Source organism: Cherax quadricarinatus, chromosome 13 (genome assembly GCF_038502225.1).
Source record: "Cherax quadricarinatus isolate ZL_2023a chromosome 13, ASM3850222v1, whole genome shotgun sequence".
In the NCBI taxonomy this organism is placed as follows: domain Eukaryota; kingdom Metazoa; phylum Arthropoda; class Malacostraca; order Decapoda; family Parastacidae; genus Cherax; species Cherax quadricarinatus.
In genome coordinates this window covers 13,518,904-13,537,624 of record NC_091304.1, presented here as the reverse complement: position 1 = coordinate 13,537,624, position 18,721 = coordinate 13,518,904, and the positions used below count along the sequence as shown (strand labels likewise).

Here is an 18,721-nt window from a genome sequence, read left to right as displayed (position 1 = left end):
ACTCAAGAAGTTTTCAGATTTACCCCTTGGGTATATCTGAAAACTTTTTGAGTAAGATATATTTTCTTATCTGTGTCAGCGAAGGAAAGTGGTTGGCCTCTTATGACTGACCTCTTATGACTGTCCTCTTATTTTGATTGACACTAACTGATCACACGTCAATCTAGCTTACTCGACTCCAATCATCTCAAGTCTACTCAGGTGAGCTCTTTCCCTACGACTGGCTGTCTATTGCTAAGCATATCAGGCTACTTACTGATCTGATGTATCTGATGACACCTGCCGCCTAGTCTATTATCCAGGCCTTGATCACCCAGTACACTTAGTGGACAGTGACATCGGCCTATGGTTAATCTGAACTAAATACCACTGCCCAAGTTAGCTCCCTTCCTACCTTAAACAGGACTATGGATTGCATTCTACTCTGAACAAGGTTGCTTGACCAGCCAGAGATCCCATGTAATTCAAGAATCCACAAATCACTTGTGTCCCTAAGATTCTAACATTGCAACCTTTAGTTAGGTGGTGATCACAGTGTTACGACGCTCCTCTCGCAGTTGCCTCCTTGTATGTTGCCTTGGCTTTGAAAAGGTGTGCCAGGGGGCAGTTGGGCATAGTGCTAGTTCTGTTCTGTTGTAGATTCGCCGATATAATCGCCCGGCGCGGGCCTATTACAAGAGGTGACCCGGCCTTGGCTCCCTATCGAGGGAATGTCTCAGACCAATGTCTGCCATGGGAGGAGGTACAAGTACCTCCTCGTCTTCTGGGACCAGCTGTTCCCAGGCCTAGCCTCATTCCCCACCCCCATGGGGCTCGGAGGGAGAAGCTAGACACCTTGGGCTGCCACAAACCCCGCTCACACTGGGCACGAAGGATGTGGCAGCTGCATAACAGCAGCCGATGCCAGGAGGTGCAAAGGCAGCAAGCACTACAGGATCCTTTTGGAGTCACACCCCAGCTTTTGGCATTAAGCCCGAGCACTGGGGAAGCTCAAGAATGCATGCTGCATGTGTTCCTGATGCTAATACTACACTTATCCGCTGCTCTCTCTGACAGTGCCAGATATAGCAAATAATGAACACTTGCAAAGTGTTTTGCATATGTGAAAATGTCAGTTAGCTAAGCCATTCGTGACTAGAGCTCCTAGCCTGGAAGGATAGGATAAGAGCATATCAAGACATTGATGACTTGTATGTCAAAAGGGCGTGATATTAACACTGTTTCTCACGAGAGAGAGAGAGAGGGAGAAGTAGGGGAAAATCAGTTAGGTTCATCCCCCTTTTCCCACTACTCCCTCACTTGGCTAGTGGAATGATGAAGGAGCCGGTGAAACATTTTCCACCATATTTCCTTCATGAATATTGCTCACTTACAGCGTTCCTCTCATACTGGAGTTGTCGTGTTTCCTGTGTGATTTGAATGTCGTCGCTTGCAGTGTTCCTTGCATACTGGATGTTATGCAGGGTTCTCCATGACTTCGTATGTACATATTAGTGGGGAAGTGTGCCATAATAATATGAATATTGTAGTTGTAAGGAATAATTTTATAATTCATAATGTGCTTTTGGAGGTACTGTAAAGTACTCTAACTATAATTATAAAGAATGGAGTTAGTGATTTATTTTCCAAGGATGTTTGGGTACGCAGAGTAAGCGTGGGGGAGGAGGTCACGTGACGTTAGGATGGCGGTAGAAGCTGGCGTCGGAGATGCTGTATATTTTAAGTTAAGTTTGCAATAATACACTCATTTTGTTTATCCAATTCAAGCCATAGGCTTTCATATGGCTTACCTGTATGTTAACCCAGGCACTGACATGGTCAGGGTGCTGTGGGATGAGTGATGAAGTAAGAAATGAGGTTTGTGGTGTCATGACGGCCTGACGCTGACGGAAGCCTAGTGTTATGGTGGCTGAACCTCCAGCCAGCTGTGTGTACCTTCATTTGGGCGTGTAGAATTAAGGTTTTTATGTTATGGTGATTAAATAGATATATTTTCCTAATTGGGATTTTTGCCTAACCCTCTGTTAACCAACCCCTTGAAGTAACACATACTGGTTTAGCGCTTTCTGTTTTTAACTGGGATAGCCCGGGGTGGCCGGTTTGGGCTTGAAATGTGTGTAACTTTTACCTTTACCCTTAGACCAGGCTCAAGCCCCCAGCTATCCCACATTTTTGCGTAACACTGGAGATGTCATGTTTTTTTTTTTTTTGCAGAATTACTGTCATCGTTTACAGTGTTCCCCGCTTACTGGAGTTGTGCTTCCTGTGTGATTACTGCTTATCGTCACTTACAGTGTTCCTTGCATACGGGAGTTTCTTGATTACTGCTTGTAATACAGAACCCCAGACTTGCTCAGAACTTTCCAAGGTGCTCCAACAAATGCAAACAAAAGAACACAAGAACTTAGGCAACAGGAATGGAAACAATTGTTTAGTGGGCTAAACAGATCTACCTCTTGAAGTTTAACATGGAAATGTATAAATAAAATAATCAGGGAAAAGACTGGTGATGTCCATCCCTTTCCTCTTGAAAAAGCAAATGGCCTCATTAATAACTAGTTCAAATAATCCATTAATGAAAGCCTCCCGTCTTTACTGAGTATGAATCAGATAATGCATTAAATAAAGGTCAGTCAAGTGCTCCTGGAGAGGATGGTATAACTTATGCTATCCTCAGAACTCTAAGGCAGGTCCCTGATAACCCTTTGTTAGCACTGTATAATCTCAATTACATGGAGGATGTTCTTCCTACTTCCTGGACCAAAAGTCTCATTGGACCTATCCCTAAGTCACAACAGCCTAATACATTTAGACCAGTCTTCTTAACTAGCTGTATTTGTAAAACATTTGAAAGAATGACACCTAACAGCTCCATCTTTCTCCTTATCTCTCTGGTTTCATGCAAGGAAAATAATGCAGAATTATGTTACCACCTTTCTCACTGCACATGCTTCTACTTTTGCCACATTTCTTTATCTAAAATCTATATTTAATATCGTAAACAGAGTTGTTATACTACATGAACTTGCCAAATTGAATGTTGGATAATAGGTTATCTTTCAGAGTATCCTCTCTTTTCTACTAAGGCTTTAAAAGCGAGTCTAGGGAAATGTCCCTAGGTACACCGCAGGGAGGAGTTCTTAGTCCCATGCTATTTAATGTCCTGATTAATGCTCCCCTAAATGGTCTACCTACTTCACCATGATCCACACAACATGGCACAAGAAAATAAGTACTAATGTTAACGAAATTCAAGCAATTTATAATCGATTAGGCTTCGTCGCATCTTTATAAAAAACAACGATACTGACAAGCAAATGACATCTCTCACTTATAATCCCTTAAATCACTGCTAAATGGCAACTGCTCAAGGAGAAATTTCTCGCTGAACAGTAATAATTTATCAGAAGTTATATACAAATAATGGATCTAAACAAGAGTCTACTGAAAGGGCTACAATTTGCTCTTGTTGCCAAATCCTCTCATTTACTGGGACATTTGCGCATCCACATGACCTAGCACCGCCACCCAAACCAAAAATAATATAGTTCCCCCACCCTCCCCCACCCCTTCCCCTCTCCTCCTCCATCCCCCCTACCATCTCCCCCCTCCCTCCCGTTTCCACTAGTCTCGACCTTTAATTCTCCTTGTCTGGACAGCAATTTTTTTTCCCACCGGCCACAAAACTCGCTAATTTCCTGAAAATTGCATCGATGTTTTATATATGTGCCGGCGTCCCTGATATGTACCGGTATGCTTGACGCGTCACAGTTTACTTGACAAATACCAGTTTACTTGACAAATACCGGTTTACTTGACAAATACTTGATGCATCCCAGTGTCCTTGATGCCTCCCGGTGTCCTTCACACGTATCGGTGCCTTTGAAGCGCCCCGGTGTCCTTGACACGTCCCGGCGTCCTTCACACATCCCAGTGTCCTTAACACATCACAGTGCTCTTGACGCGTCCAGGTGTCCTTGACACGTCCGTGTCCTCGACACGTCCCAGTGTCCTTGATACGTCTGGGTGTCCTTGATGCATCCCAGTGTCCTGGACACGTTCTAGTGTCCTTGACGCGTCCCGGTGTCTTGACAGGTCACAGTGTCCTTGGCACGTCCCTTGACACATCCCAGTGTCCTTGACACGTCCCGGTGTCCACGAGACGTCCCGGTGCCTTTGACACGTCCCGGTGCCCTTTATAAGTCACGGTGTCCTTGACACGTCCCAGTGTCCTTGACACGTTCCAGTGTCCTTGACACGTCCCGGCGTCCTTGACACGTCCCAGTGTCCTTGACACGTCCCGGTGTCCTTGACACTTCCCGGTGTCCTTGACACGTCCCGGTATCCTTGACACGTCCCGGTTTTCTTAACACGTCCCAGTCTCCTTGAGAGGTCACAGTGTCCTTGACACGTCCTAATGACCTTGACTCGTCCTGGTGTCCTTGGCAGGTCACAGTGTCCTTGGCACGTCCCTTGACACATCCCAGTGTCCTTGACACGTCCCGGTGTCCTTGACACGTAAGTGTCCTTGACACGTCACGGTGTCCATCATACGTCCATGTTGCGACCCCTGAATGGGTCACAATGTATATAATGTATATTATCTTTTCATATAATTTTATATTGCTTATATTTGCGACAATAGCTAAATCGTAAATATATTGCTTTATATTATTATTTGACTTAGTTACTTTTATTAGGTAGGATGTAACATTCATATATTATTATTATATGCTCATAGTTCAAGTCTTGATTGTCTAACTACTGTAATTATCGCTCGTGGCTCGTTACTCTGCCGGTTTCTGTTGCTGGGCAGCAGCTGTCCACGGAGCTATCACGTGATCGAGGGGGAGTGTTCACACCTCGCCTGAAGTATTCAGTCTGGTCTAGACTCTCTTGGTTGTTGGACGTATTCCTGACAAGAAGTGCCTAACTCTTCCTTATTGGCCCTTGTTGGAAGATCGTCTCTGTAACTTTCTTGTTGGTTCTGTAGAACTCTGTTCACAGAACATTGTCTAGATTTAGTGATTTTCGACTTTGTACTGAGGTTGTGTGTCGCATAGACACTGAGAAACTCAGGTCCTGAGCTGTAGCTTCTGACCTAACTTGCACTGGTATCTGTGTACTGTCACAGTCGAGGATTTTCTTATGCTGAACTTAGATTCAGTAGTATGGGAGTTTTGTGACTTTTGTGGAGGATCTGCAGATGGTCCCTACTTAGTGTCGTTATATTATCTCCTTGTTCCTGATTTTGTGTCGCAGTTGCTTGTTATATAGCTATTGGGCTTAGCAATCGTTTTATTGTTCAAGCAAGCTGTTCTGATTGCCAGGTGGTCAAGAAGTATAAATGTGATATGTGCCTTCAGCACAATACTACTGTACACGAGAGAAGTGATAATTATTAATTTGTTTAAATTTATTAATTTATTTTAATTTGATAATATACTCCTAGACAATTTTGTTTATTAATAAACTTATTAAATTTAAATTTCTCTAGTTAGTAGCCTACCAGTTGTAATCCTTAAGCACTAATAATTATTATTGAATTCTAATGGATAATTGGACCAGGATACTGACTACTTGTTAGGAAAACCCAGTAACAGGCTGGATGCTAGAAGGGCAGTCCTTTCTAGTATTCACTGGAGATCTCTAAGCTTATTAGAAATCGCGTTTTTTGTAACAGTCCCCCGTGTCCTTGACACGTCCCAGTGTCCTTGATACGTCACGGTGTCATGACACATCCCGGTGTCCTTGACGCGCCCCGGCGTCCTTCACACATCCCAGTGTCCTTGACACATCACGGTGTTCTTGACGCGTCCCGGTGTCCTTGACATGTCCGTGTCCTTGACACGTCCCGGTGTCCTTGACACGTCCCAGTGTCCTTGATACGTCTGGGTGTCCTTGACACGCCACGGTGTCCTTGACGCATCCCAGTGTCCTGGACACGGCCCAGTGTCCTTGACATGTCTCAGTGTCCTTGACGCGTCTTAGTGTCCTTGACGCGTCCCGGTGTCTTGACAGGTCACGGTGTCCTTCGCACGTCCTTTGACACATCCCAGTGTCCTTGACACGTCACGGTGTCCACGAGACGTCCCGGTGTCTTTGACACGTCCCGGTGCCCTTTATAAGTCACGGTGTCCTTGACACTTCCCAGTGTCCTTGACACGTTCCAGTGTCCTTGACACGTCCCGGCGTCCTTAACACGTCCCAGCGTCCTTGACACGTCCCGGTGTCCTTTACACTTCCCGGTGTCCTTGGCACGTCCCGTTGTCCTTGACACGTCCCGGTTTTCTTAACACGTCCCAGTCTCCTTGAGAGGTCACAGTGCCATTGACACGTCCTAATGACCTTGAAGCGTCCTGGTGTCCTTGACAGGTCACAGTGTCCTTAGCACGTCCCTTGACACATCCCAGTGTCCTTGACACGTCACGGTGTCCATGAGACGTCCCGGTGTCCTTGACACGTAACAGTGCCCTTGACACGTCACGGTGTCCATCATATGTCCCCGTGTCCTTGACACGTCCCAGCGTCCTTGACACGTCGCGGTGTCCATGACACATCCCGGTGTCCTTGACGTGTCCCGGCGTCCTTCACACATCCCAGTGTCCTTGACACATCACGGTGTTCTTGACACGTCCTGGTGTCCTTGACGCGTCCCCTTGTTGTTGACACGTTCCGATGTCCTTGACCCCTCCCAGTGTTCTTGGCACGACCCGGTGTCCTTGGCATTTCCCGGTGTCCTTGATAAGTCCCGGTGTACTTGGCACGTTCCGCTGTCCTTGACATGTCCAGGTGTACTTGAAACGTCGAGTCCTTCATATGTATGTGTACTCACCTATTTGTGGTTGCATGGGCTCGAGTCCTAGCTCCTGGCCCCGCCTCTTCACTGGTTGCTACTGGGTCCTCTCTCTCCCCGCTCCATGAGCTTTATCAAACCTCGTCTTAAAACTATGTATGGTTCCTGCCTCCACTACGTCACTTACTAGGATATTCTACTGCCTAACAACTCTATGACCAAAGAAATACTTCCTAACATCCCTTTGACTCATCTGAGTCTTCAACTTCCAATTGTGACCTCTTGTTTCTGTGTCCCATCTCTGTAACATCCTGTCTTCGTCCACATTGTCTATTCCGCGCAGTATTTTATATGTCGTTATCATGTCTCCTCTGACCTTCCTGTCCTCCAGTGTCGTCAGGCCGATTTCCCTTAATCTTTCTTCATACGACATTCCCCTTAGCTCTGGAACTAACCTTGTCGCAAACCTTTGCACTTTCTCTAATTTCTTGACGTGCTTAATCAAGTGCGGGTTCCAAACAGGTGCTGCATACTCCAGTATGGGCCCGACGTACACGGTGTACAGCGTCTTGAACGATTCCTTACTAAGGTATCAGAACGCTGTTCTCAGGTTTGCCAGGCGCCCATATGCTGCAGCAGTTATCTGTTTGATGTGTGCTTCCGTAGACATGCTCGGTGTTATACTCACCCCAAGATCTTTCTCCTAGAGTGAGGTTTGCAGTCTTTGGCCACCTAGCCTATACTCCGTCTGCGGTCTTCTTTGCCCTTCCCCGATTTATGACCTACACCACACCAGTGATCCATGAACTACACAACACCAGTGATCCATGATCTACACCACACCAGTGATCCATGATCTACACCACACCAGTGATCCATGAACTACACCACACCAGTGATCCATGAACTACACCACACCAGTGATCCACACCAGTGATCCATGATCTACACCACACCAGTGATCCATGATCTACACCACACCAGTGATCCATGAACTATACCACACCAGTGATCCATGATCTACACCACACCAGTGATTCATGAACTACACCACACCAGTGATCCATGATATACACCACACCAGTGATGCATGATCTACACCACACCAGTGATCCATGATCTACACCACACCAGTGATCAATGATCTACACCACACCAGTGATCCATGAACTACACCACACCAGTGATCCATGATCTACACCAAACCAGTGATCCATGAACTACACCACACCAGTGATCCATGATCTACACCACACCAGTGATCCATGATCTACACCACACCAGTGATCCATGAACTACACCACACCAGTGATCCATGATCTACACCACACCAGTGATCCATGATCTACACCACACCAGTGATCCATGATCAACCACACCAGTGATCCATGATCTACACCACACCAGTGATCCATGATCTACACCACACCAGTGATCCATGAACTATACCACACCAGTGATCCATGATCTACACCACACCAGTGATCCATGAACTACACCACACCAGTGATCCATGATCTACACCACACCAGTGATCCATGAATTACACCACACCAGTGATCCATGAACTACACCACACCAGTGATGCATGATCTACACCACACCAGTGATCCATGATCTACACCACACCAGTGATCCATGATCTACACCACACCAGTGATCAATGAACTACACCACACCAGTGATCCATGATCTACACCACACTAGTGATCCATGATCTACACCACACCAGTGATCCATGATCTACACCACACCAGTGATCCATGAACTACACCACACCAGTGATCCATGATCTACACCACACCAGTGATCCATGAACTACACCACACCAGTGATGCATGATCTACACCACACCAGTGATCCATGATCTACACCACACCAGTGATCCATGATCTACACCACACCAGTGATCCATGAACTACACCACACCAGTGATCCATGATCTACACCACACCAGTGATCCATGAACTACACCACACCAGTGATCCATGATCTACACCACACCAGTGATCCATGATCTACACCACACCAGTGATCCATGAACTACACCACACCAGTGATCCATGATCTACACCACACCAGTGATCCATGATCCACACCACACCAGTGATCCATGATCTACACCACACCAGTGATCCATGATCTACACCACACCAGTGATCCATGAACTATACCACACCAGTGATCCATGATCTACACCACACCAGTGATGCATGATCTACACCACACCAGTGATCCATGATCTACACCACACCAGTGATCCATGATCCACACCACACCAGTGATCCATGATCTACACCACACCAGTGATCCATGATCTACACCACACCAGTGATCCATGAACTATACCACACCAGTGATCCATGATCTACACCACACCAGTGATCCATGATCTACACCACACCAGTGATCCATGAACTATACCACACCAGTGATCCATGATCTACACCACACCAGTGATCCATGAACTACACCACACCAGTGATCCATGAACTACACCACACCAGTGATCCATGATCTACACCACACCAGTGATCCATGATCTACACCACACCAGTGATGCATGATCTACACCACACCAGTGATCCATGATCTACACCACACCAGTGATGCATGATCTACACCACACCAGTGATCCATGAACTACACCACACCAGTGATCCATGAACTACACCACACCAGTGATCCATGATCTACACCACACCAGTGATCCATGATCTACACCACACCAGTGATGCATGATCTACACCACACCAGTGATCCATGATCTACACCACACCAGTGATGCATGATCTACACCACACCAGTGATCCATGAACTACACCACACCAGTGATCCATGCTCTACACTACACCAGTGATCCATGATCTACACCACACCAGTGATGCATGATCTACACCACACCAGTGATCCATGATCTACACCACACCAATGATGCATGATCTACACCACACCAGTGATCCATGAACTACACCACACCAGTGATCCATGATCTACACCACACCAGTGATCCATGATCTACACCACACCAGTGATGCATGATCTACACCACACCAGTGATGCATGATCTACACCACACCAGTGATCCATGAACTACACCACACCAGTGATCCATGATCTACACCACACCAGTGATCCATGATCTACACCACACCAGTGTTGCATGATCTACACCACACCAGTGATGCATGATCTACACCACACCAGTGATCCATGATCTACACCACACCAGTGATCCATGATCTACACCACACCAGTGATGCATGATCTACACCACACCAGTGATCTATGTCTGAGTACAAATGAGAAATATACTGCTAGACTGTTTGTATCCAGCTGTTTGCCACCAGCAACCAGATAGTTCTATTCCTGTCAGCTTTTCTTTTTGGGTTACCCTGCCTTGGTGGGAGACGGCCGACGTGTTTAAAATAATAATAATAATAACAATAATAATTAATAATAATAATAATAATAATAATAATAATAATAATAATAATAATAATATTGTTTCCCCATGGGTATACCATGTCTTTAACGTGTTTTTGACGTGTTTGTCATCTATATTAGATATGACTCACGATATGTCTGTGACGTGTTTGTTACGTGTCTTTGAAGTGTTTGTGATAGGCTTTATCATATGTATATAATGTCCTCCACCAGGCTGCCCTGATGACCGCTAGATATCTCAGGCTACTGCTGTTAGCAGTCTGCATATTAGGTGAGGACAGTTTGTCAGTGTGTCGCGAGGCTAGCCAGTGAGTCACTGCTGCGAGACACCCTAGGATCGAACCCGGGTGCTGTCAGTTGTGAGGGGAAGAAGCGAAGCACCAGTTACACTTACCTGTGTGAGTGGCTTTGAGTGTGTCCCAGCAGTGAATTGTGTTGTCATCAGAGCCACACATGATGTAGCGACCAGATGTGCTGAGACCACAGCAGGTGAAGCCAGAGTTAGCAGTGGGAGGCTTGTACTCTGCTAGCTGTTGATCACTACGTAGGTCCCATAGCCGGGACGTCTTATCCTCTGAGCCAGACCCAACAGCGAAGCCGGACGGATGGAACTGTGGACAGCCGGGGAGTGAGAGTGTATATATATGAGTGTGGGTGAGCGTATAGGTGAGGGTGAGTGTATGGGTGAGTGAGTGTGGGGTATTGGTGGGGCGCTGTGGTGGAGAGAGTGGGAGAGATAGAGTTGAGGAGGATGGGTAAGCGAGGGACAGTGAGGGACACTGTGGGAGTGTTAAGGATGGTGCTGAGGTCAAAGTGATAACAACAAGTAACCCTTATCCATCACATACAAACTTGTAAGTGTGACAGTCTCCTCGCAGCTAGAAATATCACCACCTTAATATTACAACTTTGATGTTCTTAATCATAAACCCTTTATTATTCACACGTAAGATTTAATATTGCAGTTTATTAATCGTGTGTAAACCACCACTGATATACACCAAGCAGTATACTGCGGACCATAGCTGTAAAGAATATATACTAAGTATCTCTCAAAATGTCCTCTGTGACCACGAATATATCAGTGTTCAGTCACAACAGCAGATCACTCAGTAAAGACCACATCCACTAATTTCTCTGTAAGTCGTACACAGATATGGATAAAATACCACAAACTTAACCAGTCACAAAGCTACATAATTGTGGTTCCTTCAGAATGGATGCGCTGCAGACATTAGTAATTGAATCACATAGAATGTGAACACATCGTCAGCACTAATTATAATAATAATTATTATTATTATTATTATTATTATTATTATTATTATTATTATTATTAAAATAATCTTTATTTTTACAAGAATATGACACAACTTATACAGATCATAGCTGACATCAGTGACATACTATATAGAAAGTCCCTTGTTATGCAGAGCATTTTGGGAAACTAAGGTTGATCTTGTCCCCCAGGATGCGACCCACACCAATCGGCTAACACCCAGGTACCTACTATCTGCTAGATGAAAAGGAACAGCAGGTGTAAGGAAACACGCCCAATGTTTCAACCCGTAATCGAACCACGGACCCTCAGTCTGTGAACTGAATGCGCTACCAACCGAGCTACAGTGAAAACATATTTATGTAATTTACAGTCAACAACTCGAAAACTTTAATTACAACAACTATATCAAATTTCATACACTAATGTAAATAACTTTGGTGACAACTTCAGATTTAATCAACTTGTAACTGGTAGAAACTCCGTCACTCAGACGAACCACAAGTTACAAGTGTCTTCAGACATCTGTACCTCAACCTCTGCTGTCCTTAGTTACTAAATCCACCAAAATCTTCTGAGATAGAGTTTCTTGTATAGCAAACATGGACGAGCACAAGACCATCATAAAGAAAGATAAACATTGACAGTTCGTTTTATTACGAACCTCAAAAAAAATAATATAAGCCAAAAAAATGACATTGGAGCGCCACTAGGAAGTATTTCCAGCCACTTTTATTACCGCTGTCAGATATTAACTGAGACAACCATCCAGTATACAAATATTACTGAAGTTATAAACGCTTTACTAAATACAGTTCAGAAGATCTACACTGCAGACACTACAAACTAAATTAGTCATCAAGAATTACAAAAATATGATTAACTAAAAACTTATGCAGCCTCACTGACAAGAAGCTGAGAATAAGTACATAAGAATATAAGTACATAAGAATATAAGTACGTAAGTAAGTTCATGTACATACAGGTCCACATTAGTACAATTATCATAGGAAAACCTGAAAAAGGTCAGACAAAGTGACCTTAGTCCCTAAAATAGGGATTAAACTAAACTCACAGAGTGTATACCATATGTATAGAAGGATAAGTTAGATCTAATCTTTAATAGAACAAGAAAAATAAATTTTTCAATATCTGTCAAATATGATACATCAAAAAAAAATAGTTGAAGTTTTTGTTCAAGAAAAAGTTATATTGAGTTTTAATTATTTTTTGTGTCACTGACGTGGCTTAAGAGTAACAAGAACATCTGATCTTAAAAACGTTGCTGCCGAGAGAAATACCAAGACAACTTGCAGTTGATGTCACAACTGACTCATGTCTTAACATGACCTTAAGCCAGATTGTAAGTCATTTGTTGTATGTATCCTGTACGGTCTAGAGCAGTGGCTCTCAACTGGTGGTCCGTGGTGACATTTTGGATGGTCCACAGAACGTTCACTATATTTTATAATAGATTGAAGATTGGTGCATATAGTCTTAAATTTATCGAAAATAAAGCGTGGATCAGCGATATGCGCATTGACCTGCCTGAACGGCGGTGGTCGGATAATGGATTCGCCCGTGTTAGCTGCAGCGACAGTCAAACTGCGGAAGCGATATCATGTGAACCTTGCATGTTGAGGCAGTTTATTTGTGACGTTGTGTGTGTGTATGTGCGCGCGCGCGTGTGAGAGCACAGGCCATTCCTGTTGTTTAGTGCAGTAGACACTGAACTGCTGAGCTGATTAAAAAAAGGAAGCTGGAAGGAAGATTAGAATAGTCTGAAATATTTCTGGCCAGTTATGCTGCTGTGTTGTGCTGGTTTATGCTGTTTATGATACTGATGGTGTTTTATTATTATCCAGAGGGCTGAGGAGGGGTTATTGAGATGGTTTGGACATGTAGAGAGGAAGGAGCGAAATAGAATGACTTCGAGAGTGTATAAATCTGTAATGGAGGGAAGGCGGGGTAGGGGTCAGCCTAGGAAAGGTTGGAGGGAGGGGGTAAAGGAGGTTTTGTGTATGAGGGGCTTGGACTTCCAGCAAGCATGCGTGAGCGTGTTAGATAGGAGCAAATGGAGACAAATGGTTTTTAGGAATTGACGTGCTGTTGGAGTGTGAGCAAGGTAACATTTATGAAGGGATTCAGGGAAACCGGCAGGCCGGACTTGAGTCCTGGAGATGGGAAGTACAGTGCCTGCACTCTGAAGGAGGGGTGTTAATGTTGCAGTTTAAAAACTGTAGTGTAAAGCACCCTTCTGGCAAGACAGTGATGGAGTGAATGATGGTGAAAGTTTTTCTTTTTCGGGCCACCCTGCCGATGTTAATAAAGAGATAAATAAGTGTATTATTATCTTCTATTTTTCATATCTTTATTAATGACAAACTCGACATATAATAAATATATTTCGTCATATTGTCCACAGATATAAATATATGGCCATGGCAGGAATGAATGCTAGGAGCAAGTATTCAGAGGACTACACTAACTTCGGCTTCACCTGTCAAGAAAAAGATGGTATGCAATTACCACAGTGTATTACTTGTTTCAAGTAACACATTGCTGTGATTGCTAAGTCACTGTTCTGTCTAATGGTAGACTTTATTAACTGAAAGCTGATTAGTATAGCTGATAAATAATAAATTTCCATCATTATTACTGTGTTTCAAGTGATGGACTATAGCAGCCTCAGACACGTGATGTACGACTCATTAGACCGTCTCTGTGACCTCCTGTATATTCTGACCACTAGCGATTTTATATAAATGCACCATCCAGATACGTGTGTAAGCACATGTAAGCATACACACGTATCTTCAGAGGAATACGAAGAGTTCTGGACGCTATAAACTTGACAATTTTCTGGTCCAGAATATTGTTCATAATCTTGAAGGTCAATATAATTTTCACACAAATACATAGCGTGTTCTTTGCCAGGTAATTAATTTAACTTGATGTTGGACTAATGCATGCGAGAGACTGGTTTTTATGGTGTTGGCACCTCGGGCTCTAACTGAAATGTTACCTCACTGTTTAAAACTGAAAATGTGCTTCTCTTGTCTATTTTTTCCAATTTTTCTGGAGTTATGTGTGTAAGTACAAGAAAACGTATATATATATATATATATATATATATATATATATATATATATATATATATATATATATATATATATATATATATATATATATATATATATATATATATATATATATATATATATATATATGTGTGTGTGTGTATATATATATATATATATATATATATATGTACTCACCTAGTTGAGGTTGCGGGGGTCGAGTCCGAGCTCCTGGCCCCGCCTCTTCACTGATCGCTACTAGGTCACTCTCCCTGAGCCGTGAGCTTTATCATACCTCTGCTTAAAGCTATGTATGGATCCTGCCTCCACTACATCGCTTCCCAAACTATTCCACTTACTGACTACTCTGTGGCTGAAGAAATACTTCCTAACATCCCTGTGATTCATCTGTGTCTTCAGCTTCCAACTGTGTCCCCTTGTTACTGTGTCCAATCTCTGGAACATCCTGTCTTTGTCCACCTTGTCAATTCCTCTCAGTACTTTGTATGTCGTTATCATGTCCCCCCTATCTCTCCTGTCCTCCAGTGTCGTCAGGTTGATTTCCCTTAACCTCTCCTCGTAGGACATACCTCTTAGCTCTGGGACTAGTCTTGTTGCAAACCTTTGCACTTTCTCTAGTTTCTTTACGTGCTTGGCTAGGTGTGGGTTCCAAACTGGTGCCGCATACTCCAATATAGGCCTAACGTACACGGTGTACAGGGTCCTGAACGATTCCTTATTAAGATGTCGGAATGCTGTTCTGAGGTTTGCTAGGCGCCCATATGCTGCAGCAGTTACTTGGTTGATGTGCGCTTCAGGAGATGTGCCTGGTGTTATTCTCACCCCAAGATCTTTTTTCTTGAGTGAGGTTTGTAGTCTCTGGCCCCCTAGACTGTACTCCGTCTGCGGTCTTCTTTGCCCTTCCCCAATCTTCATGACTTTGCACTTGGTGGGATTGAACTCCAGGAGCCAATTGCTGAACCAGGTCTGCAGCCTGTCCAGATCCCTTTGTAGTTCTGCCTGGTCTTCGATCGAGTGAATTCTTCTCATCAACTTCACGTCATCTGCAAACAGGGACACCTCAGAGTCTATTCCTTCCGTCATGTCGTTCACAAATACCAGAAACAGCACTGGTCCTAGGACTGACCCCTGTGGGACCCCGCTGGTCACAGGTGCCCACTCTGACACCTCGCCACGTACCATGACTCGCTGCTGTCTTCCTGACAAGTATTCCCTGATCCATTGTAGTGCCTTCCCTGTTATCCCTGCTTGGTCCTCCAGTTTTTGCACCAATCTCTTGTGTGGAACTGTGTCAAACGCCTTCTTGCAGTCCAAGAAAATGCAATCCACCCACCCCTCTCTCTCTTGTCTTACTGCTGTCACCATGTCATGGAACTCCAGTAGGTTTGTGACACATGATTTCCCGTCCCTGAAACCATGTTGGCTGCTGTTGATGAGATCGTTCCTTTCTAGGTGTTCCACCACTCTTCTCCTGATAATCTTCTCCATGATTTTGCATACTATACATGTCAGTGACACTGGTCTGTAGTTTAATGCTTCATGTCTGTCTCTTTTTTTAAAGATTGGGATTACATTTGCTGTCTTCCATGCCTCAGGCAATCTCCCTGTTTCGATAGATGTATTGAATATTGTTGTTAGGGGTACACATAGCGCCTCTGCTCCCTCTCTCAATACCCATGGGGAGATGTTATCTGGCCCCATTGCTTTTGAGGTATCTAGCTCACTCAGAAGCCTCTTCACTTCTTCCTCGGTTGTGTGCACTGTGTCCAGCACATGGTTGTGTGCCCCACCTCTCCGTCTTTCTGGAGCCCCTTCTGTCTCCTCTGTGAACACTTCTTTGAATCTCTTGTTGAGTTCCTCACATACTTCACGGTCATTTCTTGTTGTCTCTCCTCCTTCCTTCCTTAGCCTGATTACCTGGTCCTTGACTGTTGTTTTCCTCCTGATGTGGCTGTACAATAGTTTCGGGTCAGATTTTGCTTTCGCTGCTATGTCGTTTTCATATTGTCTTTGGGCCTCCCTTCTTATCTGTGCATATTCGTTTCTGGCTCTACGACTGCTCTCCTTATTCTCCTGGGTCCTTTGCCTTCTATATTTCTTCCATTCCCTAGCACACTTGGTTTTTGCCTCCCTGCACCTTTGGGTAAACCATGGGCTCATCCTGGCTTTTTCATTATTCCTGTTACCCTTGGGTACAAACCTCTCCTCAGCCTCCTTGCATTTTGTTGCTACATATTCCATCATCTCATTAACTGGCTTCCCTGCCAGTTCTCTGTCCCACTGAACCCCGTTCAGGAAGTTCTTCATTCCTGTGTAGTCCCCTTTCTTGTAGTTTGGCTTCATTCGTCCTGGCCTTCCTGCTTCTCCCTCCACTTGTAGCTCTACTGTGTATTCGAAGCTTAAAACCACATGGTCACTGGCCCCAAGGGGTCTTTCATATGTAATGTCCTCGATATCTGCACTACTCAAGGTGAATACTAAGTCCAGCCTTGCTGGTTCATCCTCTCCTCTCTCTCTCTCTTGTAGTGTCCCTTACGTGTTGGCACATGAAGTTTTCCAGTACCACCTCCATCATCTTAGTCCTCCATGTATCTTGGCCCCCATGTGGGTTCAAGTTCTCCCAATCGATCTCCTTGTGGTTAAAGTCACCCATGATCAGGAGCTTTGCCCTGCATGCATGAGCTCTTCTGGCCACTCTAGCCAGTGTGTCAACCATCGCTCTATTGCTCTCGTCGTACTCTTGCCTTGGCCTCCTGCTGTTCTGTGGTGGGTTATACATCACTGCTATTACCACCTTGGGACCTCCAGAGTTAAGCGTTCCAGCGATTTTTGATCAGCAATGCCACTCCTCCACCCCCCCTGTTCCCTCTGTCTTTCCTCAGGATTTGGTATCCCGTTGGAAAGATGGTATCTGTTATCATACCTGTGTGTGTGTGTGTGTGTGTGTGTGTGTGTGTGTGTGTGTGTGTGTGTGTGTGTGTGTGTGTGTGTGTGTGTGTAGCTCAAGTACTTTCACACTTCTTAGTACATCATCAAGAGCTGTACAACATTGCAAGAGAGCAACTATAGCAGGGAGAGTTCTCAGCGTAGCGTAGTACGGATTCTAAGGGAAACTGTGGACGGTGACACATCCGCACTACGCTACCCTGAGAACTCTCTGCTTTAGTTGCTCTCTTGCAACGTTGCACAGCTCTTGATGATGTACTAAGAAGTGTGAAAGTACTTGAGCTACAGATTTCCACCCCCTTCCTTCCGTGGCTTGTCTTGCATAGTTAAGATCGCCCGTCTGCGATTGTTTGCATATATATATATATATATATATATATATATATATATATATATATATATATATATATATATATATATATATATATATATATATATATATATATATATATATATATATCCAAGGTAGTAGGGAGTAGACAGCAACCGTCCAAAGAGGTACTACCGTCCTACAAAGTGAGTGTAAAATGGAAGCCTGTAATTGTTTTACATGATGGTAGGATTGCTGGTGTCTTTTTTCTATCTTATAAACATGCAGATTTCAGGTACATCTTGCTACTTCTACTTACATTTAGGTCACACTACACATGCATGTACATGCATATATATATATATATATATATATATATATATATATATATATATATATATATATATATATATATATATATATATATATATATATATACACACCCCTCTTAATTTTCTTCTTTTTCTTACTAGTTCTTGTTCTTGTTTATTTCCTATCATCTCCATGGGGAAGTGGAACAGAATTCTTCCTCCGTAAGCCATGCATGTTGTAAGAGGCGACTAAAATGCCAGGAGCAAGGGGCTAGTAACTACTTCTCCTGTATATATTACTAAATGTAAAAGGAGAAACTTTTGTTTTTCTTTTTGAGCCACCCTGCCTCGGTGGAGTACTGCCGGTGTGTTGAAAGAAAGGAGAGAGAATATATATATTAAGGAATTCACTTGCGAGTGGTTTTAAGCAAATAATACTGAGACTTCCCGGGAATCGAAACCCCGATCCTTCAGCATGCCTCGTGAGAAGCCCGCCAAAATTCCGAAATACCTTAGTCCACTCGGCCATCA

The 18,721-nt window shown here is 44.0% G+C and overlaps 1 protein-coding gene across 1 annotated transcript in view; it reads right to left on the bottom strand.

The window, feature by feature from the left end:
- The window catches only part of LOC128688627 (guanine nucleotide-binding protein subunit beta-2-like), a 123,739-nt gene that overhangs the window by 12,933 nt on the left and 92,085 nt on the right, over positions 1-18,721 (bottom strand). Inside the window, exon 7 of the mRNA XM_070084529.1 lies at positions 10,638-10,854. Within this exon, the coding sequence (XP_069940630.1) occupies positions 10,638-10,854 (217 nt within the window). The remainder of the gene's footprint in view (positions 1-10,637; positions 10,855-18,721) is intronic.